Source organism: Papio anubis, chromosome 10 (assembly GCF_008728515.1).
Source record: "Papio anubis isolate 15944 chromosome 10, Panubis1.0, whole genome shotgun sequence".
Taxonomy (NCBI): domain Eukaryota; kingdom Metazoa; phylum Chordata; class Mammalia; order Primates; family Cercopithecidae; genus Papio; species Papio anubis.
This window is the reverse complement of record NC_044985.1, coordinates 40052525-40064054: the sequence shown is the minus strand read 5'-3', so window position 1 is coordinate 40064054 and position 11530 is coordinate 40052525. Positions and strand designations below refer to the sequence as shown.

At 49.7% G+C, this 11530-nt stretch overlaps 1 protein-coding gene across 6 annotated transcripts; it reads left to right on the top strand.

Moving 5' to 3' along the window:
- Positions 1 to 2493: 2493 nt before the first annotated feature.
- NR4A2 (nuclear receptor subfamily 4 group A member 2) lies at positions 2494 to 10830 on the top strand. 6 transcript variants are annotated; one of them, XM_017946539.3, is made up of 8 exons: positions 2494 to 2784; positions 4495 to 4618; positions 5124 to 5989; positions 6778 to 6907; positions 7298 to 7461; positions 8360 to 8562; positions 8949 to 9127; positions 9277 to 10830. In XM_017946539.3, the coding sequence occupies exons 3-8, from the start codon at positions 5126 to 5128 to the stop codon at positions 9531 to 9533; spliced, it is 1797 nt and encodes a 598-aa protein (XP_017802028.1). In that variant the 5' UTR covers positions 2494 to 2784; positions 4495 to 4618; positions 5124 to 5125; the 3' UTR covers positions 9534 to 10830. The 6 variants fall into 6 exon arrangements, 5 of the variants coding, with proteins under 5 accessions (XP_017802028.1, XP_021779323.1, XP_021779322.1 ...); XM_021923631.2 differs by having other exon boundaries at positions 2520 to 2784; positions 5302 to 5989; positions 9277 to 10821; XM_021923630.2 differs by having other exon boundaries at positions 2535 to 2784; positions 4495 to 5989; positions 8949 to 8965; positions 9070 to 9127.
- Positions 10831 to 11530: the final 700 nt, after the last annotated feature.

The window sequence follows — 11530 nt, the reverse complement described above, 5'->3', positions numbered from 1 at the left end:
TGGACAAAGGCTGTTATCAGGAAGCCGCACCTTTAACAGGTTGCTGTTAAAGAATAACGCATCACATTACAATGTTTGGCTTCCTTGGCGCTCACTTGAAGAACTCCAGGACACTTTTCAGTTCCCTGGGACGGCATTTTCAAATTGTCCCAGGCTCAACCCAACCTAAACTGAATGTTTTTTATGGCAATGAGGGAGGGGGAAGCGTGCAGAGTGAATGCATCTACTTAGACGGGAGTGTGTGTATGGAGGCTGGTGGTTATAACCAACCTGAAAGTTCTCCCGGCCCCCGTTTTCCTAGGACTATATTAAAAAATAATAACTGCCACCCCGCCGTGCCTGTGCTTGAGTTTCCGACTGCCTGAAAATAGCGGCCGGGAGCCTGGCCCACCGCGGGGATCAAGGAAAGCTCCCCGTGGCCGCGCCCTGCTCCCTCGCGGAAGGGGAAGGGAACCCGGGAGGGCGCCTCTGAGCTGGTGTTGCTGCTATTTTGGGCCCAGCCTGGCCGGTGCGTCAATGCCTGCGCCCCTGCGTCACCGCCACCCCCACCCCCTTCCTTCTCCCCGGCTCTCCAAACTCTCACTTTTTCCCTTTCGTTCGCATGGAATCGCTTCTGCCCACGGGGCGCTGACGCTACCGAGCTCATGCTAATATGCTATTCTTCGCCCTCCCCTCCTCATCCCCCTACTCACACACCCTTACCCGCCCCCCCCCCCCCCCCCCCCCCCCCCCACTTCCTGGTTTTATTTTTTTCTTGCGCCCGCTAGGGCACCGCCGAGCAGCGGCGGCGGCGGCAGCAGTAGCGGCAGCCGCAACATCTGGGGGAAACTTAAGGTGGTCACGTAGGTTTCCCGGAGGCTGCGGCGCAGAAGAGCCCGCGGCTTCCTGGGGCAGCCGCAGGACATCTGTTGGCAACGCCTCCCCAGCCACCGGCGAGCTGGGGGCAGCAGGGAGTAGGCAAAGGCGGGGCTGCAGATTAGGGCTGAGCAGCCCGGGATCCCGAATAGTTCCACGGCGCCATCGGCCGGTACTGAGAACACGAGTAGGGGGGCAAGTTGCAAAAGGGTCCCGTCGGCCTGGAAGCGAGCCACGCCGAGAAAGGAGGGGCGGCTGGGACGCTCTGCGCGAGTAGAAAAGCGGGGGCGGCTCCGAACTCTCCCTCTCAAGGCCCAGCCTCTTCCAGCCCCGCGGGAGAAGCCCTAGGAAGCCCGCCCAGCTCCGGCCGGGAGACTGGGGGAGGGAGCTTGCCCTCCGGAGCCGCGGCGTTGTCTTTGCTAGAAAGCTCCCTGCACCCGCGGCCTGGCGAGGGGAAATGAATTGCAAAGCAGAATCGGCGGCGACTCGGATGGCTGCGGGGGTGGGACATGCTCCCACAGTCCGCTCGGGCCCCTCTCCTGGCTGGGTTGTAGGCTCACACCTTACGCTTTGCGGAGACGCTGTCTCCAATCCCCACCCGCTTCGCTTTTCTTGTCCAGTCTTTCTGGGTTCTAACATTGAGGCTGTGATAGACCTTGTGTTTCAAACGAAGGTCGATTTATTTCTCTAAAACTCGTGGAAGGGGTACAAGTTGGTGGGCACCGAGGAGTATCGAAAGTATTAGAGTTTGCAGAAGGTGGGAATCAGAGTACCTTTCTGCAGAAGGCGCACCTGTTGCCTGCTGCTCAGCTGCATTGTCTGCGAAAGGAAAAGGCGCGACGCTTCACTCTGACTTTTGGGGTTTCTAAAGAGCTGGGTCACGGTCACTGTCTACCCTCTCCCCTTCCTCTCCTCCCCCCCAACCCCACGCACCACGTCCTCCATCGAACGTGGGCACTGCGTGGAAATAAGGAAACACAGAAAAATAAGCCCTACCCCCACTCCCATTCCCTTTTAGATGGGAGTGTGGGAGTGGGGGGAAGGGGGAGAGAGAGAGAGAATGAGAATGAATATATGCCAGAAGAGGAGGAGGCCTAGGACAGGAAAAGGGAGTAAAAGGGGATGAACCGGGTAGGGAAATCCCACCCGAACTGCGTGAGCCCTCTGAGCGTCTCGTGTCATGGGACATCTGTACGCTCTTCCGCTAAGGGGGTGACGAAGGTGGGTGGGAGAGGTTAGGGCGCTGCAAGGCACATCCCATTCCGTGCGGCTCCAGGTGCGTGCTACCTGGCCCACGCCGGCCTTCCCTTCCGCCTGGGCTTTTGTTGCACCCTCCCCACATGTGAGCGGCGGAGCAGCTGCGAGGGCGCGGGGGCCTGGGGGAAAGTGAAGTGTCGCGGCACTGCGGGCTGCGCAGACCTGGGAGAGGTCACACCTCTTTCGGAAAAAAAAAAAAAAAAAAAAGAAAGAAAAGAAAACACCAAAAACCACCCAAGCTGGCTACCAAGGTGAACGCAGAGCGGTTCCCACCTTAAAATCTGCCCTGCTCGTGACGTCAGGTCGGAAATATACCAAAGCGAGCGCGGGCCAGGAGTCCAGGGAGCGCGGCGGCGCGGCGATTGGGCGGCGGGCCGCTGACGCGCGCTGACGCGCGGAGACTTTAGGTGCATGTTGGCAGCGGCAGCGCGAGCCACATAAACAAAGGCACATTGGCGGCCAGGGCCAGTCCGCCCGGCGGCTCGCGTACAGCTCCGCGGTCCCTTTTGCCTGTCCAGCCGGCCGCCTGTCCCTACTCCCTCCCTGCGTGAGGTGTCCGGGCTCCCTTCGCCCAGCTCGCCCACCCCTCCCCGACCCCGGCGCCCAGCCTCCCAGAGGGAACTGCACTTCGGCAGAGTTGAATGAATGAAGAGAGACGCGGAGAACTCCTAAGTGAGTAGATGCAGCCCATGCAGTTCGCCTTCTTTTATGCTTCTTCCTTCTTTTGCACGTCTCTTCTTTCCACTTGTGTGGGATAGGTTCTTTGGAAGTGGGAGCCAGAGGCTTCTAGTGAGAGTGGGACCGAAGGATGGGGAGTGCGTGCGCGTAGTTACCGGGGGGCATTTGTTCGAACTCCGGCTTTGGCACTAGTGGGGAGTTGGCTCCCGACAGAGGCTTCCAGGCTCCTCATTGGTGGACGTGGAAGGGAGACTCCACAGTTTGGGAGCTGAGGGCTAGCCCGCGGAAATGTGAGCAAAGTTTGCTGTTAGTGAGGAATTGATTGTGGACTGTGAAGACGGAGACTCCAAGTCCTGTGTATACGAGGGAAGCTGCCCACAAACTGACAGGGAGAGAAAGTTCTTCAGTTTATGCGTTGCTTGGGAACTGTGTCTCCGCGGCTGGCCAGCGCGCGATGTTTCACGGGTATTGTTGAGTAAGGGTGGTGTTGGTAGAGTGTCCTGTTACTAAGTTGTCTGAAATTTCTGGTTTTGACATATGCTGTCCTTGGGTTTGCGAATGTGTCGAGAGAGAGAGACAGAGAGAGAGAGAGAGAGAGAGAATATGAATATGTAAAGAGTACAGTTATGAAACTGTGGAGCTACCAGGGAGTTAATATCCAACACAGGAATATCTCTAAGGGCTGTGGAAGTCGAGTCTCCTTTCTGCTTTTTCTGGGTAATCACCCCCCGCCCCCACCCCCACCACCACTATGAAGCAAGATTGTGGGGGAGGGGAAAGAATAGAAAGAGAGGATACTGGCTTTCTTTTTCATTAGTAATAAGATTGTCTGTGCGCTAGAATGCCTTCTAAGTGGGAACATCTGAAAATTACTAGGACACAAGAATGCCTTGTTCCAGAAAGGCAGATTGTGGAAGGCATTATGGGGAAGGTGTTGGTGTTGCTGTTCTGGGAAACACTTCTAATATTGGTGCCAATACCATATAAGCAGTATGTCCCCTCTCTGCAATTGACCTAAGATACTCCTGGAAAAGTAGGGTCCCGTCTTCCCACCTTGTGGCCATTAAAGATGCTGAAAGACAAGTTTTCTGGAAAAGTGAACATCAATTTGTCTGCAGCTCCAATCCCAGTGCTCTGTCAAAAGCACTTTAGAAATGCGGATGCTTCCACTCAAATTGCCTTCTCAGTCAAGGTCTTTCTAACATTTTATAAGGGGAAAGATTGTTTTCTCATTTTATATTCTTGACTTCTACTTTCTTCCCCTCTACCAAAAGAAAAGGCAATTTCATCACATGAAAAAAAAAAAAAAATGCAAGAGAAGGTTCCAATGCTGTATTTTCAGACTCTAGTCTTCATACTCAGGTCCTGAATTAACCTAAGATGGAAATGACCTCTCCACCTACACTGTAGCAAAGGGGCCAGTTCATTACATCATAAATGTTAAATGAGTTCATGGACTAACTTTCCTCTTGCAGGATCCTCTCTCTGCAAGGATTTACACAGTGCAATGGGTAGTATTTTCTGTTGTTTCAAGTCATTTCTTTTATACATTCATTTTAAGTGCTGTGTTTGGTAAAGGCTTCCCACTCACTTCCAATGAGATGAACAGGGAAGGCATGGAAGGGCCTGCCTGGTGAGTCTACATATGCCCAGTTGAATCTCTGTCAGGAAGATACCCTGAAGCTTCCTGTGTCTGTATTTCAGGGAGGAGATTGGACAGGCTGGACTCCCCATTGCTTTTCTAAAAATCTTGGAAACTTTGTCCTTCATTGAATTACGACACTGTCCACCTTTAATTTCCTCGAAAACGCCTGTAACTCGGCTGAAGGTTAGTGCAACTTCATTTATTTCCTTTACTCTCCGGAGTTCCCCAAACATCAAGAAACAGGACAAGGCGATCTTCTTGGCAAACCCTGTAACTTAAGATTTGCCCGACCCATCGCCTTGGGGAACAACTTTCTCATTGTGAAATTCAACTTCATTTCTAGATGGTCATTTCTAGAAAGAGACTGCTGAATCTGAGCTTCAGAGAAGAGGCTCATCTGAGTGGGATTGACTGTAAAAAGGTGTGGGGGGTGGTATGGAGGAGATGTTTGGAAATACCTAGGAGTGTGGACCCTCAGTAGCTTTTTAGCTCTGGGTCTTTATTTGGTCAGTCTTTCCACACCCTACACTGTTGTTCGGCAGCATTCTCCCTCTCCTGCCCTTCCTCTCGCGCCCCTACACGCTCTCTGACTGCCGCGGGCTGCCGGTGTAGCTCCAGGTGTACCCGAGCCCGGGAGGAAGTGTTCAGTTGACCAGGCTGAGTGTGTATCACCCTGTTTCATTTCCAGCCATGCCTTGTGTTCAGGCGCAGTATGGGTCCTCGCCTCAAGGAGCCAGCCCCGCTTCTCAGAGCTACAGTTACCACTCTTCGGGAGAATACAGCTCCGATTTCTTAACTCCAGAGTTTGTCAAGTTTAGCATGGACCTCACCAACACTGAAATCACTGCCACCACTTCTCTCCCCAGCTTCAGTACCTTTATGGACAACTACAGCACAGGCTACGACGTCAAGCCACCTTGCTTGTACCAAATGCCCCTGTCCGGACAGCAGTCCTCCATTAAGGTAGAAGACATTCAGATGCACAACTACCAGCAACACAGCCATCTGCCCCCCCAGTCTGAGGAGATGATGCCGCACTCCGGTTCGGTTTACTACAAGCCCTCCTCGCCCCCGACGCCCACCACCCCGGGCTTCCAGGTGCAGCACAGCCCCATGTGGGACGACCCGGGGTCTCTCCACAACTTCCACCAGAACTACGTGGCCACTACGCACATGATCGAGCAGAGGAAAACGCCAGTTTCCCGCCTCTCCCTCTTCTCCTTTAAGCAATCGCCCCCTGGCACCCCGGTGTCTAGTTGCCAGATGCGCTTCGACGGGCCCCTGCACGTCCCCATGAACCCGGAGCCCGCCAGCAGCCACCACGTGGTGGACGGGCAGACCTTTGCTGTACCCAACCCCATTCGCAAGCCCGCGTCCATGGGCTTCCCGGGCCTGCAGATCGGCCACGCGTCGCAGCTGCTCGACACGCAGGTGCCCTCGCCGCCGTCGCGGGGCTCCCCCTCCAACGAGGGGCTGTGCGCTGTGTGTGGGGACAACGCGGCCTGCCAACACTACGGCGTGCGCACCTGTGAGGGCTGCAAAGGCTTCTTTAAGGTGAGCAGTGGCTTGAGCGGAGTAGGCAGGTAGGGAGCCCCTAGTGCCCGGGACCCTGGAGTGTGCCTCCGCCTTGGTGCTGGCAGCCCAGCCCCAGCTCTCCTGGGACTGCCCGGCTCTCCGGGGTCCACCGAAGCTACCCTGCAGGAGTCCACGGGCTGCGGCGGGGACTTCCGGGTGTCTGAGAAAGGGAAGCAGAAAGACTGGGAGGCCAGGGTCGCATCCCCCTCGCACTCAGCCGACCCGGCTGGCCCCAGCCCGAAGTTGCTGGAGCCGGAGTTGGAAGAGGGTCATTTGCATGTGCTAGGAGCTGTCTTCCCTGTTCAGAATGAAATTGGTTAGGACAGAGAACCGTGTCTGAGCTAACCAAGTGGAACAGAATTCCCTATGGTCAAATTAAGTGATCTCTTTATTTCGCCATCCTGATTGAATAATCTTATCATTTTAAATAGAGAAGGTCTCCAAGGAATGTAAATAATATGAATGCCCACGGATTTGTATTTACTGAGCGTCTCCTTCTCCTTCTCTTGGCATATAAAACACAGCAAGGAGCGGCAAGGTTAGCTCAAATGTTAACGCTATCAATTTTCTTCTGTTAAATGCCCTGGGGGAGGAAAAAGAAAAGAAAGAAAGAAAAGGAAGAGAAAAAAATAAAATGGAATTGTGTGTATGTGTTTGTTTGTGGGGAGGAATCGTAAACCCCAGCCACATATCGGAAATTTTCTCCGAGTTGCCTGATTTTCAAAAGAAGAAAAAAATTTTTTGGTCTATATTGTCTCCTTTTGCAGCGCACAGTGCAAAAAAATGCAAAATATGTGTGTTTAGCAAATAAAAACTGCCCAGTGGACAAGCGTCGCCGGAATCGCTGTCAGTACTGCCGATTTCAGAAGTGCCTGGCTGTTGGGATGGTCAAAGAAGGTAGGTAGCGGGGAGCTGCCGACCCTCCAGTTTGCGCCCTTAGGAAACCACTGCTCATACTCTAGCATCACGTTCCACTTCCTGGTGCTGGGGATCTCCGGCTCCCCCACAGTCTGGCCTTCAGGACCCCGCAGCTGCCTGCTTGCCCGGCTTCCCCTAGAGAAAGCCGCCAGGCCCTTCTCTCCTTAAACTATACGACCCATTTGGAGGAAGACATAAAATAACCCCGCATTTTTTTAATGCTTCTCGTCAGTAAAGGCTTTACAAGCAATGGGGCCCTGAGCCGCTCAGCCTGGTGCCGCGCGGCTGCGGCCTTCCCCCGGGAGGGACCGAGGCAGCAGCTGGGCCTGGGCTCGGAAAAGTGGCGCTAACAGGGCTCTTCCTTTGCAGTGGTTCGCACAGACAGTTTAAAAGGCCGGAGAGGTCGTTTGCCCTCGAAACCGAAGAGCCCACAGGAGCCCTCTCCCCCTTCGCCCCCGGTGAGTCTGATCAGTGCCCTCGTCAGGGCCCATGTCGACTCCAACCCGGCTATGACCAGCCTGGACTATTCCAGGGTAAGAAGCTGGTGGGGGGAAATCATGTGGATAAACCGACAGATGGGCAGGACCCCTCCCCACATCCACCATTAACCCTCAGATTCAATGGGGTAAAGAAGGCAAGCAAGACTATATGCCTCACAGCTCTGGCCAGGGATTGTAGCTTGGGGTCATAGACATGAGAACAGGACAGAGGAAGGAGAAGAGGGACATGCCACAGGGTTTGAAGCTGTGTGAATTCCCACTACCCCACTACCCCTCTGCCCCTCCTCTTCCATATACCCCAGTGCCTCTATCATGAAATCCAGGGGCTGTACGAACTCCCCCCTCCCCGATCTACTTTATTCCCAGTCCTCCATAGAGGTAGATGCTTTAATCCTCATCCTTCCTGGCACTGTGCTGGGGAAGGATGTAGGGCCTGTCTGGGGGTCAGGGAAGGGAAAGAGAGGGTGTGAAGAATGGCAGTGAGGTGGGGGATCAAGTGGTCAGATCCTTTTTACTCCAGCTGTGAAAAATATGCGGGCTTTAATTGGAGGAAGTATGTTGAGCAAACGTGGTAGTGACTGCAATTTTATTAAGATTTGAAAAAGGATGTCTCAGCTCGAGGCCCACTCTGGGACTAGCATGAATACTAACGTGTCAATTGTTTTGTGGAGATAAGAGTGAACGTTTCCCAGGGCTGGATGGCACTGTATTTAGTCTGTATGGAAATGGTAATTTACATATTTAAAGCAGCGACCTCGTAGCACCATCCCTAATTGAATTAATTGCCCCGGAACATCTAATTTCCTTACTGGTCAGAGAGAGGTTTAATTGTTATAAAAACCTGGCTCCCCTACTAGAAACGGGGTTAGCAATTTCACGGGTTATATATTTTAGAGAACCTCATTAAGTGCTTTTTAAAATGAAATTCCAGTTCCAGGCGAACCCTGACTATCAGATGAGTGGAGATGACACCCAGCATATCCAGCAATTCTATGATCTCCTGACTGGCTCCATGGAGATCATCCGGGGCTGGGCGGAGAAGATCCCTGGCTTCGCAGACCTGCCCAAAGCCGACCAGGACCTGCTTTTTGAATCAGCTTTCTTAGAACTGTTTGTCCTTCGATTAGCATACAGGTAATGAGGGAGGGAGGAGACAATCCAGGGAGGCTGTGAGAGAAATCAAGAAAGGAAAAGAAAGGGATGAAGGGAAACCAGAGGGTGGGGTAGAGAAAAAGAATAGGAAATGAAAGTCGGAGAAAGGAAGAAAAAGAAAGAAAACAAAAAAAGACAAGGGAAGGAGCAAGCCCAGAAGCCTTGGATGAATGGAATGGAGGTGGGATAGGGGGCGTTCTTGATTGTTATGAAATTAAACCCTTTCAAGGTCCACTGGTCTACATTTTATTAACTCTTCAGTAATTAGGTGCCTCTTAAATCCCTCATTTATTGCTCTTCAAGTAATTAGTTGTTTAGCTTTTCTCTCTCTCTTTTTCTCCCCTCTCTCTCTTTGGTATTAATTGCAGGTCCAACCCAGTGGAGGGTAAACTCATCTTTTGCAATGGGGTGGTCTTGCACAGGTTGCAATGCGTTCGTGGCTTTGGGGAATGGATTGATTCCATTGTTGAATTCTCCTCCAACTTGCAGAATATGAACATCGACATTTCTGCCTTCTCCTGCATTGCTGCCCTGGCTATGGTCACAGGTCAGTACTGCAGGTGCAGGGCACTTCCCCTCCAGAACTGCCTAGCAGGATTTGTCCTGGCTTGCCCTTGTCACAGATTCTCCTTGGTTTTGCCAACTAGCTAACTGTCTTGTACATTCTTCTTTTGTTTCCGATTATATTTTCTTTAGAGAGACACGGGCTCAAGGAACCCAAGAGAGTGGAAGAACTGCAAAACAAGATTGTAAATTGTCTCAAAGACCATGTGACTTTCAACAATGGGGGGTTGAACCGCCCCAATTATTTGTCCAAACTGTTGGGGAAGCTCCCAGAACTTCGTACCCTTTGCACACAGGGGCTACAGCGCATTTTCTACCTGAAATTGGAAGACTTGGTGCCACCGCCAGCAATAATTGACAAACTTTTCCTGGACACTTTACCTTTCTAAGACCTCCTCCCAAGCACTTCAAAGGAACTGGAAAGATAACGGAAACTGTCCAGAGGGGGCAAGTCACATGGGCAGAGATAGCCCTGTGAGCTGTCTCAGCTCAAGTTGCCCCTCATTTCTGTAACCCTCCCCCAGCCCCCTTGATCCCTAAAGAAAACAAACAAACAAAAACTGTTGCTATTTCCTAACCTGCAGGCAGAACCTGAAAGGGCATTTTGGCTCCGGGGCATCCTGGATTTAGAACATGGACTACACACAATACAGTGGTATAAACTTTTTATTATCAGTTTAAAAATCAGTTTATTATTCAGAAGAAAGGTTGATATACTGTATAATGGGAAATGTTTGGCCATGCTTGGTTGTTGCAGTTCAGACAAATGTAACACACACACACACACACACACATACACACACACACACACACCTTAAGGGGACCCACAAGTATTGCCCTTTAACAATACTTCAAAGTTTTCTGCTGTAAAGAAAGCTGTAATATATAGTAAAACTAAATGTTGCGTGGGTGGCATGAGTTGAAGAAGGCAAAGGCTTGTAAATTTACCCAATGCAGTTTGGCTTTTTAAATTATTTTGTGCCTATTTATGAATAAATATTACAAATTCTAAAAGATAAGTGTGTTTGCAAAAAAAAATAAATACATAAAAAGGGACAAGCATGTTGATTCTAGGTTGAAAATGTTATAGGCACTTGCTACTTCAGTAATGTCTATATTATATAAATAGTATTTCAGACACTATGTAGTCTGTTAGATTTTATAAAGATTGGTAGTTATCTGAGCTTAAACATTTTCTCAATTGTAAAATAGGTGGGCACAAGTATTACACATCAGAAAATCCTGACAAAAGGGACACATAGTGTTTGTAACACCGTCCAACATTCCTTGTTTGTAAGTGTTGTATGTACCATTGATGTTGATAAAAAGAAAGTTTATATCTTGATTATTTTGTTGTCTAAAGCTAAACAAAACTTGCATGCAGCAGCTTTTGACTGTTTCCAGAGTGCTTATAATATACATAACTCCCTGGAAATTACTGAGCACTTTGAATTTTTTTATGTCTAAAATTGTCAGTTAATTTATTATTTTGTTTGAGTAAGAATTTTAATATTGCCATATTCTGTAGTATTTTTCTTTGTATATTTCTAGTATGGCACATGATATGAGTCACTGCCTTTTTTTCTATGGTGTATGACAGTTAGAGACGCTGATTTTTTTTCTGATAAATTCTTTCTTTGAGAAAGACAATTTTAATGTTTACAACAATAAACCATGTAAATGAACAGAATTTTGTCTTCTTTCTGGGTCAGGAAAAAATAATGACTGAATGGCAACATAACATACACAGTTGGAGATTAATTTGGGATAGGTCACTTATTCGGTATCTGAATTTCAAACTGACAGCCTAAATCTATTCTGGCAAAAGAAATCAGGTGAACCAAAATAGTTATCCAGATAATTCAGTAAAATATTTTTTCTTAACTAGAATTTTCCAGTCTGGCGACCAATATTTTTAGAGTCAATTTAGAATATCTCAACTCTTCTGTTAACTTTGCAAGTAAGTGTAGCTTTCAGGAGAGATGTTCTGGAGACCCAAGAGCTTTTGAACTTGAACAAGGTCAGAGTCTTGTCAAGTACTTGTCTTGCACAGTGATTAGGAAGTATCTTTTTAAGACTCAAGAAGTCAACACGGGTTTGAGGAGTGTTGTATGTAATCTCCAATTTTCCAATTTCTCAATTTACAATTGTTGGGTCATGGAGAAAGGGCTAAGCAGTTCAGGCCCTTTGGGCCTTGGGTCACTTTGGCACAGAGCAGTGGAGGTATTTCTTACAACTCTTTATTTTCCTCATTCAGTGGATGGTGATGAGGTGCAATTTGTAGTTTTAGAACAGAATTTATCCCTTATAACTTTCTCAGGTACATGATAAAATATCTGTGTGTTGGATCCTGGGCCTAGTATAAGCAAGTTGTAACCAGGCCTCT

Excerpts from the sequence above, each read along its gene's own strand:
- NR4A2 (XM_017946539.3), top strand. The coding sequence starts at position 5,126 with ATGCCTTGTGTTCAGGCGCAGTATGGGTCCTCGCCTCAAGGAGCCAGC. Across the intron at positions 5,990-6,777 it reads GCTGCAAAGGCTTCTTTAAG|CGCACAGTGCAAAAAAATGC; the intron begins GTGAGCAGTGGC and ends CTCCTTTTGCAG. Across the intron at positions 7,462-8,359 it reads CCAGCCTGGACTATTCCAGG|TTCCAGGCGAACCCTGACTA; the intron begins GTAAGAAGCTGG and ends ATGAAATTCCAG.